The sequence below is a fragment of the Microtus pennsylvanicus genome, chromosome 5 (assembly GCF_037038515.1).
Source record: "Microtus pennsylvanicus isolate mMicPen1 chromosome 5, mMicPen1.hap1, whole genome shotgun sequence".
NCBI classification, from domain to species: Eukaryota; Metazoa; Chordata; class Mammalia; order Rodentia; family Cricetidae; genus Microtus; species Microtus pennsylvanicus.
Window position 1 is genome coordinate 105,430,573 of NC_134583.1, and position 19,499 is coordinate 105,450,071.

General features: G+C 45.2%; 1 protein-coding gene across 2 annotated transcripts in view; it reads left to right on the forward strand.

Moving 5' to 3' along the window:
* Positions 1–19,499, forward strand: part of Dock8 (dedicator of cytokinesis 8) — a 191,013-nt gene that overhangs the window by 65,322 nt on the left and 106,192 nt on the right. For both annotated transcript variants that reach the window (XM_075973748.1, XM_075973749.1), the window contains 3 exons: positions 7,437–7,560; positions 9,210–9,419; positions 14,258–14,343. In XM_075973748.1, coding sequence (XP_075829863.1) covers positions 7,437–7,560; positions 9,210–9,419; positions 14,258–14,343 — 420 coding nt within the window. The remainder of the gene's footprint in view (positions 1–7,436; positions 7,561–9,209; positions 9,420–14,257; positions 14,344–19,499) is intronic.

The following is a 19,499-nucleotide window of genomic DNA, read 5'->3' on the forward strand; positions in this document are numbered from 1 at the left end:
TCTTTTTCAGTAGAATGACTTCTCTGAGGGCAGGTCCAGCTCTCAGCTGTAATTCTTTTTTTTTTTTTTTTTTGCATTTTCGAGACAGGGTTTCTCTGTAGCTTTGGAGCCTGTTTTGGAACTAGCTCTTGTAGACCAGGCTGGTCTCGAACTCACAGAGATCCGCCTGCCTCTGCCTCCCGAGTGCTGGGATTAAAGGCGTGCGCCACCACCGCCCTGCATCAGCTGTAATTCTTATGAATTCTTCTTGGTATCTTATTCTCAAGAGAATTAAAACATAAACATTTGTTGAATGAAAGAATGAATGAAACTTAACAAGCAAATATCTGTCTCATATTTTAGACCATAGCTTTAGCAGTACACTTAGGAAGGGGACTTTCTAAAGACCTGGAGACGGAGGGCGTCACAAGTTTAATCATGACAGTAGATTCTCCCTCAGGACTTTGAAGCATCCTACAAAGTGGAATACTAAAATGGGCTCTTTTCAGAGCTCTATCCTTGTTTCTGATAGCTAAGTACATTTCTCCTAGAAAACAATGTAGTTCTGCCGTACTGGGGATATTAGAAGACATTGACTTCTATGTATTTATGAAGTATCTGAATTTACAGTGCATTCATTGACGTCGCATGGGACAGTATTGTCACTAGTGCTAATGAAAAAAACTGGTATGTAACTGTCTTTGTTGCTTCCCTAGAAGCAGAACCTGTGGCAGGGATTCAGATGCATGTGGTCTTTAAGTCTGGAGAGGGGCCTACTAAGGATGGGGGTCTCAGATCATAGTTGGCCCTGGGCTGCAACAGTTTTGTGTGTGAAATTGCCTGAAGAGAGAAACTATTGTGTTCTGATTCCTATCTTTATAGCCATCATGGAGCCAAAGTAATAGGGTTGGCATGGGGGACAGGAAGGAAAGATGGGTGGACAAGTTTTATGCTCACAGCAGCTGGAGAATTAGTGCATGGCTTGGCAAACGGGACCTGGTTGGTGCCCAGTAATTTTTACTGCAGTGCCAGGTGCCTGGCATATTACTTTCCTTTTATTTAGAGACAACCTCAAATTTATAGAAAAGTTCTGAACATAAACCAAGAGCTCTTCCGAACCATTAACCGTGGGAGATCAAGCCCCTGATCTGCTTTTCCCATTACCCCACCTACAATAGTGTGTAATTGCTACAGACAAGCACATTTGCCATTACAGTTGCCATATAATCCCTACATTCTGAAAATTAATATCAATATTTCATTACCACTTAACCCTCAGATTTCAGTTTTCATCAAATGCCTGAAGGATATTCTTTGGAGAGCAAAAGACTCCAGTTCCACATTACATACTGCACTTTAATGTGACATGTCATTACTCTTGGTCATGCTGGAAGACCTTCTCGGTGTGGATTCTTCCCTGCCTTCTGAGATTATAGCCAGCCATTTTATAGACTGATCCCCTCTTTGGGTTTGTTGGTATCCCATTCCTCATCAAACCTTCACTTTATTTCTATCAATATGGAGCTATAATTTCCTGTTTTAGTGAATGATTTGACTCATGTCTCTTGTTTATTTTGATGCTCACATGGTCTTCAGGTTGCCTGACACATCTTTTTTACATGGCTCCAGCCATCATTGAAGACATCCTTGCTCTCTGACACACGATATTCCAGTGAGATTAAAAAACTATTAGGTTTTTCCTTCCTTCCCCAGAGTTAGTCATCACTCTCAGATGCCACTGTGCCTCAGTGGACAGTAGCGCTCAGCAGCCACGCTCCATGTGTGAGTGCCTCAGTGGACAGTAGCACTCAGCAGCCAGGCTCCATGTGTGAGTGCCTCAGTGGACAGTAGCGCTCAGCAGCCACGCTGCGTGTGTGAGTGCCTCAGTGGACAGTAGCGCTCAGCAGCCACACTGCGTGTGTGAGTGCCTCAGTGGACAGTAGCGCTCAGCAGCCACGCTCCATGTGTGAGTGCCTCAGTGGATAGTAGCACTCAGCAGCCATGCTGCATTGTGAGTGCCTCAGTGGACAATAGCGCTCAGCAGCCACACTGCACTGTGAGTGCCTCAGTGGACAGTAGCGCTCAGCAGCCACGCTCCATGTGTGAGTGCCTCAGTGGACAGTAGCACTCAGCAGCCACGCTCCATGTGTGAGTGCCTCAGTGGACAATAGCACTCAGCAGCCACGCTCCACACATGAGTGTCTCAGTGGATAGTAGCACTCAGCAGCCACGCTCCACACATGAGTGTCTCAGTGGACAATAGCGCTCAGCAGCCACGCTCCACACATGAGTGTCTCAGTGGACAATAGCGCTCAGCAGTCACGCTCCACACATGAGTGTCTCAGTGGACAATAGCGCTCAGCAGCCACGCCCCACACATGAGTGCCTCAGTGGACAGTAGCGCTCAGCAGCCACGCTCCATGTGTGAGTGCCTCAGTGGACAGTAGCACTCAGCAGCCACGCTGCATTGTGAGTGCCTCAGTGGACAGTAGCGCTCAGCAGCCACGCTGCATTGTGAGTGCCTCAGTGGACAATAGCACTCAGCAGCCACGCTGCATTGTGAGTGCCTCAGTGGACAGTAGCGCTCAGCAGCCACGCTCCATGTGTGAGTGCCTCAGTGGACAGTAGCACTCAGCAGCCACACTCCACAAGTGAGTGTCTCAGTGGACAATAGCGCTCAGCAGCCACGCTGCATTGTGAGTGCCTCAGTGGATAGTAGCGCTCAGCAGCCACGCTCCATGTGTGAGTGCCTCAGTGGACAGTAGCGCTCAGCAGCCACGCTCCATGTGTGAGTGCCTCAGTGGACAGTAGCGCTCAGCAGCCACGCTGCATTGTGAGTGCCTCAGTGGACAATAGCACTCAGCAGCCACGCTCCACAAGTGAGTGCCTCAGTGGACAGTAGTGCTCAGCAGCCACGCTGCATTGTGAGTGCCTCAGTGGACAGTAGCGCTCAGTAGCCACACTCCACAAGTGAGTGCCTCAGTGGACAATAGCGCTCAGCAGCCACGCTCCACACATGAGTTCCTCAGTGGACAGTAGCGCTCAGCAGCCACGCTCCACACGTGAGTTCCTCAGTGGACAGTAGCGCTCAGCAGCCACACTGCATGTGTAAAGCATGCTCGTTTTTGCTGAGGCCTGGCTCCTCCAGTCCTTTCACTGAACAGAATGAAAACCATGACTTCTTGTTGGCCTGTACATCCAACTTCATGGTGTCTGCTCTAGTCTTCTTTTGGTTTCTTCTCTCCTTTCTCTGGCAAAATATAGCTCCCGTGTCTTTCATGTTTCTAGTTGTTTGATTCTCCTATGTGGAACCATTGCCCACACTCTCCTCTACCCCAGTATCTGTCCTCTTCCTATTCTGGTTCTGACCCCAGGCATGCCATTCCTGCCTGGGCGAGCCTCTTTATCTTGTGCTGACCCAGTACCAGGATGATTCGCCATGGGATGGAGCCTTGTCACCAAGCCCAAGTCATGTCAGGTGTCCCTTCTTTTGTAAATGCTTCTTTATTTATAAATAAATATTTATATTTATTATATATGTTGTAATATATTATATAAAATATAATTATTATTTATTTATAAATAAATCACCAAGACTCAAGTTTGGTGATGATCATGTGCCAGGCTGCCTGTGTTCTGACCTCTTCCCTGCACCATTTGGGCTAGGATTCACCACTCCGTGCAGACAGCACTTTGATGATAAATGCATCCCTTACCTTATCCTGGATTCAGGTTCCAATTCTGGACTTCTTTTCACTCTGAGACATGGATGGCTACCTTGTTCCAAAAAACCTTAAGGTTTTAACAGGTAATTGCATAGGAAGAAGAAAGGAAGGGAAGAGTGAGAAACAGGAGGAGAAGGGAGGGGAGGGAGAGAAACAAGGACACAATTATTTTCTGATCTCCACAAGTGACCCTTAAAATGAGCTTCATTGTCCTCTTTTCTACACCTGAGGAAACTGTGGCTCAGAGACATGAGGCCCTGTGCCCAGATCTGTCTCTCTTGACTGGTTCATAAGGATCCAGCATCTGAACTCAGGCCCTCCCCACCAAGAGCCAGATTCTGCCTGCTGCACATTGGCCTCTAAAACGAATAGTTTCATGAAGTCCTTTGTCTGCGGGTGTTCCTGAGTGTGTGAGAAGGGTGTTTAAGACAAAGCCTGTGGTTCTCCGGGGAAGCTGCAGGCCGTTCTCATTTCGTGCGGACTTCTCCCAGTCTGCCTACTTTCCCATCTTTCTCCAGTCTGCACACAGGTTCACTGGGATCTTGGCTTGGTTTAAGTCAGTTGCCAGGGTGGGGTGAGTAGGCTGGGATGCCTGTAGCCAGAGGCACTGAGCCAGCTGTCTTAGGACCTACCCAGTGATGGCTTCTTCCATGCTGGCCCTTCTGGAATGAGTCACCTCTCAAGCTTGCCAGCCCGTGCTTCTCCCCAGCCAGCATTTAGCCCTGCTTCCTAGGGGAGTGCTGTGACTGTCTGAGATGGGGGAGTGGGTGCTGCAGGGTGTGAGGAAGGGGAGAAAAGCTAACTCCAGCATGGACACACTAGTCTTACTGCTTTCGGTGGCAATAGTCACAAAGGCTGACTTCACTACCAGGCTAAAGTGTCTATGTTACGAAATGAACTTTAACATCAACCTCTAACTGATTGGTTTGTCCATGCCTTCAAGGTCCTTGTAAGGAACTCCACAAGACAGTCTAACAGAATGGAAGGAGTGGGTGCATCTATTTGCGTAAAACAGAAAAAAGACATACATTCTGTGTCCCCAAAAGGGTCTTTAAAAGAGCAAATTGGATTTTATTTCCTATAGTATGTAAGGATGTAGAGTTTCTATCATCAAATCACAAATTCAGTTCAGGAACGATCCCTGCGATTTACCCATGTCTGTTCCTCACCCTGTGAAGAAACAGGCAGAGAGACGTACCCTGAAAATATTGATGAAGGCAGGCACATGCCTGTGCTTGGGTGTTGTGCTGTGTGCTAGTGTGTGCTTGCATGTTTATAAGTTAGCAATCTTAGAAATAGGTGTAATTTATGAGTTGGGGGAAGGGGCAAGCTAACGTAGTCCTAGTTATTAAGGTGGCTGCACCCCAGGCCTGTAGGTTGGCTGCCTTTCTCCCCACCCCTGGCCCCCCAATGGCTCAAGTGTTCCTTGAAAAGGAGCTTCCGAATCAGTTCCCTCTGGAGGGGACAGTCCTAAAAGAAGGAATTGCAGGCACCACTGTGGCTTTAGCACTGCTTCTGAGGGGCTGGTGTTGTTATTTAGTCTTGTTTTCCTGCTCCTCATAGGGCTTTACAGAGCTAATAACCACAGCTCTCCTGCCTTCTCATTTGGGATCTAATTACAAAACAGTTCTTACTTGCCTATCTTTGCCACTACTTTTAGATTGTTCCCCCTTCCCAGGGAATTAGACCACCCACAGTGTGGCCGAGTGGGTGAGGCATGAACTAGATCCCCCCTCTGCAATATTTATTTACTTGCTATTTATTTGTGAGTGTGGGTGTTTGTGTGCAGGCCATAACTGTACACGGAGATGAGAAGACGACTTGCAGGAGTTGCTCCTCCTCAAGCCGTAAGCCTCGGTGGCAAGCAGCACCCGTGGAACCATCTTGCCACTTTTTTTCTTTTATGCACCAAGAAGGCCTGCTATCCTCCTCCATGTGGCCCCCTAGAGTTATATGGTTAAGAATAACTTCCAAGAAGTTGGCAGAGTTAAGAAATCCCACACCAGGTCTCCTCCCAAAGAAATCTGTTAAAGAAAGTAAATTTTATAAATAAATGTTGCTCAGTTATAATCCACTCTTCTTTTGCAACTTCTGAGCAACTAGAACCAAAAGAATTCTCTGAAATATTCCAAATAGTTATTATATCCAAGAAACCGTTTAAAACATCTCCAGAGATACTTTCACCATTGATGTTTTTGGACAACCTGATATATATTAATATTATATATTATTTAATTTTTGTTTGTTTTCAGCTGTTTTGGAACTCCAAATCAGAAACTATCATAGACACTTTTCTTGCTATTTCCTTTTTTTAGTTCCTAATTCAGGCTCCTTTTCACCCTGCCTTATAGATCGGGCTGGACACATACATTGCAAGGGCACACTGAAGCTGGCCAGTCACAGTAAGGCAGGCTTGAAATAATTGCCAGGCCGATCTTACAGAGAGCTTCTGGGCTGTTTGTCTCTCTCTCTCTCTCTCTCTCTTTTTTTTTTCTCAAAACAAATTGTCTTCGGAGCACAGTAAAATCTAGAGATGTCCTGACCTCCCTCCCAAAGGCACTGAGGCGTCTCCTGCTTCCTCACTTAACACAATGAACTAACATGCCCTTGGTGCCTGCCGTGTGCGTCATGCGTCTCCTCCAGCGCCCCTCCCTCTTGGAGAGTTATGAACTGTGTTTGAATCGTTGCTGGCCTCCTACAGCTCTGCCTTTACCTGTAGATCACATAACCTGCCTAATACATTCGCACCTCATTACATGTCCCTTTACCAACCTGTGCAGTCGGTACAATAAATGCAGAAAGCACACCAATTATGTGTATACACTTTGTTGCGTGTTTTCCAAGAAGCCTCTCAGTCATCAAAAAATGGGGAATATACACATTCATTTCTATAGTTATGAAATGACAACTTAAGAGTTCTCTTCTTTCCCATCATGGTCTCAATTCTCCAGTGATAGCCCTGACCATTCTAATTTAGACCCCTTCCGTTGTGTGGTGTGAGTGAGTGTGTGTGTGTGTGTGTGTGTGTGTGTGAATGTGTGAAAGAGAGAGAGACAGAGAGAGAGAGGAGGAGGAGGAGTAGCAGAGAGGGAGGGAGGAGGGAGGGAGGGAGAAAGAACGGGAACACACACCTGTGAATCTTGGCCTCATGCTTGCTAGGCACACACTCTACCACTGACCTCTATTCCCAACCCTTTGAGAGCTGTAGTGAAGTTCCAAGAGTGAGACTGTGAATGTCAGCAGAGACTGTCGGTCCATACATCATCTTTGTGTGTTTTTCCCTTAGCCGTGTCCTGCCTTTCTTACTCACTATCAAGAACATTGATGTGGAGATGAAATGGCTTCCTCTGTTTCTATCTGCAGTCTCTCTGTGCTGCTTCTACACATTGCTAGATTTATCTCAGCTTCTTATGCTATGGTCACGGTTTAGCTTCAGCTCAGAGCCAAGTGCCCCGCAGCTGAAAAGACCACACCTCTACAGTGGCATTTTTCCCAGGCCATTCCTGCCTTTCGTAATGGGCCAGCCAGGAGGCAAGACTGTGTGTCCCTACAGCAGAGCCTTGTGTGAGGCCGGGTGCGTAGACAGAGGCACTACAATTGTCCTCTGTTGAATGCTCTGCGACTTGGTCCGCCCCTATGTCAGTACTTTATTTTTAATCTAATGCTTTGTCTCTTTCTCCCTCTCCGCTGTTCCTCATCTCCCTCCAAATCAAATCATATCAACAATGAAAGAAACCAAGGAAGTTCAGATTTTTGCAGCTTTAAAAAGACCGGATCACGGAGAGATTTTCACAAGACGCTTCAGAAACAGACGTTTGAGTCAGAAACTTTGGAGTGCAGTGAACCGGCCACTCAGGTATTTCCTATCAACAAACATGGTTGCCAGGTGACGGGCTGGCTCTGCCCAAGGCCTGCTGTCAATTTAAAAAAAAACAAAACTAGAATAAATGTAAGACTCGTAGAACATTCAAGTAGGAGGAACTCTACTGTCTGAGTCAGTGGCCGTTTTCCTCAAGTTGGTTTGTGTCTTCAGAAATCAGTATTCAGACAGAAACCCCAAAGCACAGTGATTAAGATGGAAGAAGTGAAGGGCTTGTAGTTGGAGGAGGGACCTACGGTGGACCCCTCCCTGTGAGAGCCAGGGTAGTTCAAAGCCGTCCCTGTCAGATTGCCTAACCTTTCTTATTGATCCCTTCACACCACCTCCCTGTCCCCAGGCTCTGTCATTAACCTTTCTGGGTTATAGATGTCTTCCCTGGAAACCAAGGACGGCACTGAGTGTCATGAGGCCACTTGAGGAGTGAGTCAGAATGTGTAAAGATTTTTGAATGAGGCCAGCTTCACTTATACCACTAATGCCAACAGTGCCACTACCCAAAAAATGCTGGCTATTATTATTGCTATTGCCATTATTTTCATAAAATGGTTACTTCATGATTCCATGCTGTGTACACCCATGTCCACAGAAGCATTGCTCCAAGTAGCCAAAAGATGGAAGCAGTCCAGCTATCCACTGTGGAAGAGTGGAGCATCAAATGTGGTTGCCTAGCGACAGCGGAGGTCTGGGGAGTTACTGTTTAGTGGGTGTAGAGTTTCAGTTTTGCAAGATGAAAAGGATCATGAAGATGGACAATGAGGATAGTTGTACTACAGGGCTTAACTCTATCAAAAGATGACTGAGATGTATTTTATGCTATATTCAGCAGAAATGTACAAGAGCTAGCAATGATCCAAACATGTTATTTTAAATGATGGTGTGCTAGTCCCTCGGGCTCACGTTACAGGTCAGAAAGCAAAAAGAGACGAATGAGTTCCCATTCATCTGAAGCTGTAAGCTGTTGCTTGAATAGCCAAGGCAGTTTTTTTTTGGTTGGTGTTTGCTCCTCTAACCATTACTGAAGTCCTGTAGTTACTTGTGGGAGGCACCCAGCCTCAGACAGGCTCTGCTGTAGTGGCTAAGTGTAACCCAATCCCATATATCTGTACTTGTAAGCTTGACGCTTAGCTTTAGAATATATATATATGCATTTTTTAAGGCTCCTTAGAGTTTATTTTATTTTCTCGCCTCAAAACCCAGGCTCTGAAGTTGATTAGGAAAAGGTATCTCTGTTCACAGTCTAGGCTCTTTATGCCACCCCTTGTCACAACTCTGCCTGGCTCCAGGCCAAGATGTGAGCATGGTTCCTAAGAGGCCCGGCTTCAGCCAGTAGCTACTAGAAACACAGTGCCATTTCAAATCCTTGCCCAGGACTGGCTTATCCAACTGATGAATAATGTTTGCTTCCAGGGAAGGAGACTCTCACTTCAGGATAGTCCCACCAGGAAGCCAGGACCAGTTGTGTCAAGTCCTTAGTTCGAACCAAACCAAACCACCACCAACAACAACAAAACTCCTTGAGAGCTGAGATCTATAGACCCCAGCTATAGCAGTCATGAATTGTCCCTGAGCCTAGTTCTCATCTGTGCCCCCAGACCCTCATGAAGGTCAATTGTTTTCTCTAACAGACAGGACCCCGCCGCTTAAACGTGCTATGTGATGTGTCTGGGAAGGGACCCCTCACTACTTGTGACTTCGACCTCCGCAGCCTGCAGCCTGATGAGCGACTGGAAAATTTGCTGCAGCTGAGTGCTGATGACTTTGAGAAGGAGAAAGAGGAGGCCCGCAAGACCAACCGACAGGCTGAGCTCTTTGCCCTGTATCCGTCCGTGGACGAGGTGGGTGCGGGTTCCCGTAGGGGAGAATAGAAAATCAGTGTGCTTTTCTGCCCTCTGCCACTGCGGAGCAGTGTGTGACTGGCAGGATGCTTACTGTGTGACTGTTTTTCACGTGGGCACACTTGTGTCACAGCAGAACTACTTACTGATCATCATACTGATGGGATTCTTATAGCAATAACTAGAATTTCCATAGCACTTTAACCCTCTAAACATTTCAAGGGTCTATATACAGAGCCTAACTCAGAACCAACCATCCAGTTATCTGAGGATGTGTTTCACAACTAATTCATCAGAAGCACGTATTACTTAAAGCTTGGTGTTAAGATTTTCCCCCCACAGTGGCCCCATTGAGCACATGGGAATACCTGCTTTGAACATACTCTGGACAGAGATAATAACAGCCATGTTCCCAGTGCATGAAGCTTTAGAATCCTGTTTTCCCATCTCTTTATTTACTGAAGTTGGCCCAGAGCAACTTAGACATCGCCTGAAGTCACTTGCTGGAGCACTTTAGATGACATGAGAGGTGGCCATCGTTGGATGTGTTCTGTGTTTCGGCTTCTTGTTTCGTATGATGTTTTCAGCCTTCATCTTTGCTTGTCAGGTCCCCTACACGTCCAGGTCTTGCCACAACAGACAGCTAGCTGCTCTATCTCTGCTGCTCACATTTTACAGAAGGTTCACTTGCAAGAACCAAGACCTGTGGGCTGGCGAGATGGCTCAGTGGACAAAGTGCTTGCCTTGCAAGCCTGGAGACCCGAGTTTGATCCCTAGGATTCACTCAAAGGTGGTGGGAGAGAACTTACTCCATGAAGTTGTCCTCTGACCTCCACACGCCCTTTGTGGCACACACTCGCCCAGGTGTACACATACAAACCTGCACGCTCAAACATTAAAAATTAATAAGACTTGAGGAAATTTTGCATAAAAGATAATGTGCCTGTCTGTGGATGTATGTCTTTGAAATTTGGTCCCCAGACCAAGAAAATATCAGAAAGCCTAACCTCTCCCTGTGCTGGGACCCATTCACTTCCCACTGGTCTCTGAGGGGACAGCGCAAAGCGACAGGAAGGAGATGAGCATCAAGTCCACTGTGGCGGTGTCGTACAGGACAGTGACCAGCTTGTCATCCAGCCCCACCCTTAGGAGGATGTGAGGGGGAAGTGTTCCTCAAGCCCTTAGAATTCCTCACCTAGAGTCGCATCTCTGATTCCCATCAGCCAGCACTGCAGCTTACATTTAGGTCCCCCAGGGCTCTGATTCCCACCAGCGAGAGTTGCTCCTCTCATCTTATCTTTGTTTTCCAGCCACCTTGGTTTCTTATCTTAGTTGCAGTTTTGTGTGGAGCCTCAAATGCTCTGAAGCAGATTAAAAGCAAATATCTTGGGACCAGAAATACAGAGCAGTGGGCAATGGTGCGCGTCCCAAACCAGAGTTTGGTCCCCGGAACCCACACACTGAAGTGAGAGAACCAACTCCAAAAGACTGTTCTCTGACCTCCACCCCCTCCTGCCCCCCAGCACACACAAAATATAAATAAGTGGAAAAATTAGAGAGCAATCTGATAATTTGAAAAAGGATCGCTCGCCATTAAATAAATCAGTGAGTATCTCAGGGCCAGGGAGACTGCTCATTGGGTAAAGTGCCTGCTGTCAGCGCCTGCATAAACACGGCACACTGTGGCATGTGTCTGCAGCTCCAGCTCTGAGAGCGGAGATAGAGGGGTCCTGGGGGCTCCAGGTTCAGTGGGAAACTTTCACTCAAACATAAGGTAGTGAGGAAGACACCTAATGATGACCTATGACCCACATGGGCAAGTACACACACACACACATACACACTCACAGTATCTTTCTTTCTTATATGGAGCATATAAAAAGTGTTTCATAGACAGGAAGTAACCAAGACTCGTGGGTATACAGATAGGAGAAAAAGACTGATCAGAAGTTAAAAAGTTTCAGGTAAACTGGAGCATTGTATTTTACTGACTTATTTTACTGTATGATGACCACAATTAGTGATAAGTTAGTGTATATTAAGTTGTTAATAAAAATAGTCTCGGCTGGATGGTAGTGGTGCACACCTTTAATCCCAGCACTCGGAGGCAGTGACAGGTGAATCTCTCTGAGTTCGAGGCCAGCCTGGTCTATAGAGCAAGTCCCAAGACAGCTAGAGCTTTTACACAAAGAAACCCTGTCTAGAAAAACGAAAAACAAAAAACAGAAACAAAGAGAAACAAAACAAAAATCCACAAAATTTTTTTTATAAAAGGGACTAAAAGATCACATTTGGCCTTTGCTTTCTCCCCTTATGTTCATCTCCATGATGAGGATGCTAAGTGTAACATAAGAGACTGAAGTGCCAGCTCGTGGTGGCACATGCTTTTAGTACCAGCACTCAGGACATAGAGGTAGGCAGATCTCTGTGAGTTCAAGACCAGCCTGGCCTACAGAACAAGTTTCAGGATAGCCAGGGCTTAACACAGAGAAACCCTGTCTCAAACACCAGAGAGAGAGAGAGAGGAGAAAGGAAAGAGACTAAAGGGGACATCAGAGGAGAGAAGAAAGTACAGGAAGGGAACAGGATGTGACAGACATTCACCACCAGAGTCTCCCTGGGTTGAATGGGAGGATTTCCAGTCTGACTTGACTCAAAGAATGGCCCATAAACTGTTTTGTAGGATCTTTGTTTTATGGTTTTTGAGACAATGCAGGAATTCAGATGGGGGCTGACAGTTAATCTTAGCTCCGTCCCGTGGCCTGCTTTTGTTGAGTGGAGAGGAATGCTGTAATTACCTTGCTAGCTACTTGTAAACTGGAATGTGTAAAATGCTCGAGAGCCTCTACACCAGCCCTTTAATGTTTTGAAGCTGTTCTCAAAGAAATCATGTTTGTGCTTGTCGTTTGAACCTTAGCCAAGAAAATCCTATGGAACAGAGGTGAATTCTGTCTGCTCTAAAAGGATTGTAAATGCCGACTTTTTTAATGGCACACTAATAAGATTATTTTATGTTACCTCTTTTATTTCCCAGTAAAGAACATTAGAAGGGCAAATCCTTTTGTTGAAATTTTAATTGTCTGTAGAAAAGGCCAAAGTAGGAGTCAGCTGCCAAGTTTTAGCATGTTAGCCCTTTCCTGATTCCACCCCTTTCTGTGACAGGCATCTCCTGTGTTAAGCCCTAAGATGCCCTCCTTCCATCCCACACCACTGCGGAGTTCGCTGCATAGTCTATTGGCTACAAGTGATGGAACCCAACTAAAGATTTTAGAAAGAGGAAGCGGGTCCTCACTGGCTCTAATAACCAAATCCCAGGAAGTCAAATGTTCAGTTGGCTGCTGGGATCAACAAATGGAAGACTATCATGCTTTCTCTCTCCCTCCTTCTCTTCTCTTACACACACAGACTCTCGCAGACTCATATGCATACATATGCACATTTACACACATACACATAAAAGCATATACACATGTATAAACATATACACATACACCTATAGTATACACACTTACACCTATACTATACCCACATATACACACACATATAAGCCACATACATGTATATAATAACACACATGCATACATACACACATAGATACACAAAAACACATATACATCCCAGGATGATGAAAACCTCAGGAATCCATTAAAGCGTCTCATTTCTCCCTTCTGCTACTGGGCTTTATTTTGTATTTCTGACAAATGTGAAGCCTCAATACATTCAGATACAGGAAGCCTAGGAAACACATCATCCAAAAGCAAGATATGAATATGAACCTTGATTTAACAAACTGATCCAAACTATTTAGTCACAGTCAGAAATTATAGTTAGTTTTTAGGTCAGTGTCATTATTGATGTTTTGAAAGTCCCCGTGTGTACTAAAATACTTGCAGACGAAACTGTATTATGTGTGGGATAACTCTTTGCTGTTAAATCATTCCGCATTTAGTGTGGGGACCTGGCTTACAGACAAAAGCGGCTGGCCTGAGCTGAAATTGTTGACGTCAAGTGTGCATAAATGGTTGTTCGCTTTATTAGTCCATCTGCTTCTCTGTATGTTTAAGCTTTCCTCAGCCAGAGCTTATCTCAGAGAAGATTCCAGAAGTTCTAATTCAAACCAAAGCTACTGTTAGAAACACATAAGTGTGGTATTTTTCCCTAGTAAGTGTGTCTTCCCTGCATATGTATCTGCTCTGGTAATCTCGAAAGTCCCAGCTTGCTCTTTGGGAGTCCAGCTCACCTTCTCTGAAGGGGAGTCAGCAGTTGCACCAGCAGGATACCACCTGGGACCTCAGCAATGGGAGCTGTGGGGTGGGGAGGGAGGGTGGGGCTGTGAGGAGGGAGAGAGGAATGGTGGTGAGTCCACCACTTAGATCATTCCACCAATCCCAGAGAATTGTTTTTGATTGTGTATTTGGAAGGAGAAGCAGACTAGAACTGTAAGTTTTTACAATGCCGTCTGATAGATGTTACTAAGCCACAGCCGTGTTTGCATTTCCTTCCTTCCTTCCTTCCTTCCTTCCTTCCTTCCTTCCTTCCTTCCTTCCTCCCTCCCTCCCTCCCTCCCTCCCTCCTTCCCTCCCTCCCTCCCTCCCTCCCCCTCCCCAGTCTCCTTCTCTTAAATGCTCCTTTTCTGAGAGGAGAAAATGTTTGCTGTACATGCTGGATTCAAATAGTGAGGGATGAATGGCAAACTCCCTTCCCAAGACAGAGCGTTATTCTGCCGCTAGAACCAAAGCAGGGACAAGGAGGGCAGCCCCACCTCCCCTGGCTTTTCGCCAACTGCAAAGCCCTATGGAAAGTTGCTAATGATTTCTTTACCATGTGATCGATGACAGGAGGATGCTGTGGAAATACGTCCAGTACCGGAGTGTCCTAAGGAACATCTGGGCAACAGGATACTGGTCAAGGTGCTGACTCTGAAGTAAGTATCAGACTACTGCCCTGATGGCCACCTTGATCTTTCCATGAAACGATGCCTGCATTATCAGCCCTGGAGCCAAGAAGGTTCTCCCAGTAGAGGGAGCACTGGAGTAATGGAAAGAGTAGAGCTTAGAGTTGATTAGACCTGGTTCTATTTGTACCAAGCCTTTGGCAACCAATCTTCTATGATATAGAAAGCAAACCAATTTGTCTAGAAAACTTAGACATATAAGGTAATTGTTCATTTTTTTTCATTAAGAAAACAGCTATGGGTTGGAGGTGTAGCTAGGTGGAATATTTGCCTAGCATGTGCAAATTTGAGACCCTCAGTTTGATCCCTGTCTTAAATTGGGTTACTATTGCTGTGATGAAACACCATGCACAAAAGCAAGATGGAAAGGAAATGGTTTATTTGGCTTATGCTTCCACATCCATAGTCCATCAGTGAAGGAAACCAAGGAGGGAACTCAAACAGGGTAAAATACTGGAGACAGGAGCTGATGCTGAGTCCGTGGAGGGGTACTGCTTGCTAGCTTTCTCCCCATGGTTTGCTCAGTCTGCTTTCTTACAAAAACCAGGATGACCTGCCGAGGGGTGGCCTCATTCTCTCCTTTCAGTCTGTGTCAAGTTGACATAAAATTAACCTGCACAGTTTCCTAACACCACAAATAAATCAAATGAATGAGTAATTGTAAAAATAGCAGTGAGGCCAACAGTGGTCTAGAAGTTCAAGCTTGTTCATAAACTCTTGACAGTGCATGCACGTGAAAAAAATATTGCATAGTAAAATATTGTCATTACAAAATGTACATAAATGAGAAAGTGTAAAGAATGAAGTAAGTAAAATACTTCAGTACTTTCTTCATGCACCCCAGTGCCTGCAAGCCACTCTTTGTCTCCACAGACTGCAGAGATGAGCTCTTCCACTTTTTCAAATCACAGACATTTTTTGAGGGTATAGGAGATGTACCTCAGTGATAGAACATATGCTTAGCATGAGCAAAGACCTGGTTTCCTACTGAAAAGAGTACATAAGCCAGGCATTTTTCACAAATGGTTAGGACCATCTACTAGTCAGTGTGAGGCTCGTTTCCATAGTTCACAGTTTGTGATTGGACATTAGAGCAGATGACCTGCCCTATGATTCTGATGCTCTATCTCCCTGGTTCTGCTTCACAACTCATGCAGTGTCCAGCGCTGGCTTCGTTTTATCCCTTTAGCCAATTCCTTAGGGTAAGTGTCAGGGCCTTTCCTCTGCACTAGTGTCTGCCACACTCACCCCTATGATATACTTGTGCTCAGGAAGTCTGCACTACTCTCTGCCACACTCACCCCCACTGTATACTCAGTCAGGCAAACTTTAGACGTAGTGAGTTTGTCTCTGGGACTAGAGAAACTTCCCCAAGGCTGACTGTCCTCAAGCCTTCCAGACTTATCCAGTACATAAACTGCAGCAGCTGCTCTCACAGGTTGGGAAACTTGTCCTGCTGAGCTAGATATGAATTATTTTTTTAAAAAAAAATGGAGTCACTTGAGTTTACCTAGTGAGAATTGTCAAGTCATTTCTAATGATGTTTTCCCAACTCCTAAAGGAGAAGTTAAATAGAATTGATGTCTATAGCCAATGCCCTTGGCCTGTTTAAGTGACTTAAATGGTATTCATATTTGTGCACCCATGAGAGAAGAGGCAAACCAAAGAAATGGTCCTAACTACAAACTGGAGAAAAAGAAATTTTAGAAACTCTGAATGTGAAAATATGAATAGTAAAAGTAACAACAGTATGGAAGACACTCTTTAGCACTGGTGTTGATCTCTGAGTTCTGTCTATAACAGCATGGAGTTGATTAGCGAGGACATTTCTAACGGTGCTTTCATCTCTGTCACCATTCCCTCTTTGATTTTGGGAAATAGATAAAGTGTAATAGAAAAAAATTACACTTGTGCCAATTCTGAAAATTCTGAGTAGCAAGACAAAAATAGTGACCACGAAATATTTTTCTGCTTTGTGATGTTTTTCTGTCAAATTAGTGGCTGTACATGAATCTACTGATAGTTGAATTATCATCTGCCACCTTATGGCCCCTCAGTCAGCACCTGTGACCTGGCTGACCTTCTGGTCCTGTGCCCAAGGCCCTGTCATGCCACGATCTGTAGGTTAAGATTAGTCTTTATCATTCTATTTATCAATAATACTCAGAAGTTAAAGGCTGGGGTGAAAACCTACTAGCTCAGAGGCTGAGTAGCAACTAGTTGACCTTGCTTTATAGCCAGAGACACCACAAGAGATGCATCTCTTCCCTCATCCCAGAACCAAGAGGACACCCAAACTCCAGTCCCCACCCTTTCCTTCCTGTGTGTCTTTCTATCCAAATTTCTGGCTTCTTTATGGCCAATTCTGGTCAGTCCGTTCCTGGCTCCACCCCCTGATTAGGTATAACTTTATTGGGCAGTCTCAGAAGTGTCAGAGTGCAGTCAAATTATCCCACAACAGTATTTAAGGTAGGGGAATCTTTTAATTTAAAATTTAATACTCTTATATGTAAAGTAACTTCCATTCAGAGGACTCTCTTTAGCACTGGGACTTTAATGTACACTAAATCGTGCCAAGGAGTGGTCTTAATACACTTTGAGAGGCCTCCCATAACTGTCTCCCCCAATGGATTCTGCTCCGGTAGGGTCTCCCAGGTGGACCCAGAGCTCCTGCATGGTTGTCTCTGATGCTGGTGTCTGAGGACCACACCTAGAAAAACAATGGTAGAAAAAGCCGTTGCCCTCTGCTTAAAAGAGAGAGCCTCGCACCCTGCCTCTGAAGTTCCTAGCTTGGTGGCCTTTGCCAGGTCGCTTCATTTCTCTGCACCCCCCTTCCCTGTAGCAGGAGTGTGGTCTCTGCAGTACCTGACTGGGAAGAGGAAAGAGTTTGGCAGTCTGAGCTGCACCACACTGGAACTTTAAGGCATCATAATGGACTTTTCTCTTCCCTAGTCCACAAGAACCTAACGCTCAGTACCAATCTACCACACGGCAGTGCTCAGACCCTTTGCCTGTCACAGAGTCCATGCTTAAGTACAGACTGGCCCTGCCAGGAGACATGGAGACATGCTCAGTACAGAAAACCCTCAATTAAAGTTCTATTTCCTGCCAGGCATGTCAGATCATGCCTGTAATTCCAGCACTAAAGAGGCAGAGGCAGGGGGATCACAGTAGTTTCTAGGACCAGCTTGAGCTACATAGCAAGACTCCCATCTCAAAAAGCTGAAAAAAGAAAAAACGCAATTTTTCCACCAGGAGAAAGAATGAGAATAGGCATTTGCAGTGTGTGTGACAAATGCGTGTAACAAAGTCCACATTTTTGATGTGCAGTTCAGTGGTGTTGAGTGCAAGAACGTTTTTATGCAACCATCACCACCACTTACTTCTAGATGTTTCTATATTTCCAAAGTAGGACTCAACACTAATCCCCATGACCCACTCCTCCCATCTCCCAATAGCCACGCATTACCTTCGAGCTCTTAATTTGACTGTATAAATACATCCCATAAGTGGAATAGTACTTGTACTTTCAAAATGGGTTTATTTCATTTAACATATCATATATATGCATACAACAGAGCATTTTATATCCGCAGTGGAATATTTCTGTACACATGCAATGTGTTTCCCTTCTTCTGTTGGTAGATGTAGGGGTTTGCTGTGGTATGTGATACTGCTGCTAGGCCTGGTTTTCTACATATGTTACATACATTGCCTTAGCATGATTTTAAGACATGCATGAAAATGGGAAAGGCAGTGTTCTTTCCTTACTTTGCAGGTAAACAAATAGAATTAGAAAAGTTAGTAACAGGTGGTAGCAGAGGGAACAAATCCCAGTTTTGTTTGGCACCTTGACCATGAGTGTACCAGTATTCCAAATTCTCTCATCACCAAAGATGCCATGGACCAACTGACCCTTTTGTCTGCCTAAAAAGGCCTGTTTAAGGAAGAACTATATGACAGTAAGCCAAGCCCCTCACATGTGCCTTGAAAGAAACTGCCCTAATTCGCATGGCTTCTGAGGCAATAACAACACTCCAACAATTTTACTGGTGCTGCCAGTAGGCAATGCCCAAAGTCATGGGTTGTTAAACTGAGAGACTTGGAAGGTACACCTACATTTTACATATATGTATAACATGTGGCAGAATTAGTTTGTGGGCCTTTTCCTAAAACCTATGATTTCAGGAAGAATCAGCAGTCAGGGTTAATATGAGAGGCTTCTAGTTCTAGTTTTGGTGGGGTGTCTGGTGTGTATCTGTCGTGTGTGTGTGTGTGTGTTCAGAACCAAACCTAGAACCTGTGTATGGTAGGCAAGTGCTCTTTTCCTACAATAAATCTCTGGTCCCAAGAGCTCCTCATTTTAAATTAGACAAGGCCAGGGCACCTCAGTATTTGCCATGTGCTGAATCCCTTCCCTTCCCTCCCCTGTCCTCATTCTACCTCAAGTGAACAGCCTTCCACAGCAGCTAGGGCCAGCCACACATTCATTGGCATTATGGCCCAGACAGCATCTTAAGTTCTACTGTAAGTCTAAGGAAAACCAATTCAATATTTCCTTTTTAACTTGTTCATTGAAAGTCTTGTTCATTGGAATTGAATAGTAGACCTTTGGAGCTTTTCATTTGTTTATTAGTTTTTAACTATGTGTACATGTTGAGGAGGGGGCACGTGCATGTGAGCCCAGGTGCCTGCAGAGGCAAGAAGAGGGTGCTAGCTCTCCTGGAACTGGGGTTACAGGAGGTTGTGCATTTCCTGCTGTTGGTTCTGGGAATCAAACTAGGGTTCTCTATAGGAGCAGTACTGACTTTTAACTGCTTGGACATCTTTCCAGGCCCAAATGGTAGAGATTTGATATCAGCAGAAGAATGTAAGCAGGTCCATTGCCTATGACATAGAGACTATTCTCTAAAACATGGCAGCTATACGAGGAATGGGAAGTACCTGTCTAGGATTGTGAGTTCCCAGCATGCATATGAAGCAGTGTTTTGGATCAGACCAAAATTCCATTCAGCTCATTCTCTTGCTGTACCACCAACAAGCATTTTTTTAAAGCAAACATTTTTAAGAGAATGTAGTCTCCACCATGACCTCAAATGATCTGGAATTTTCCATTAACTTCACAT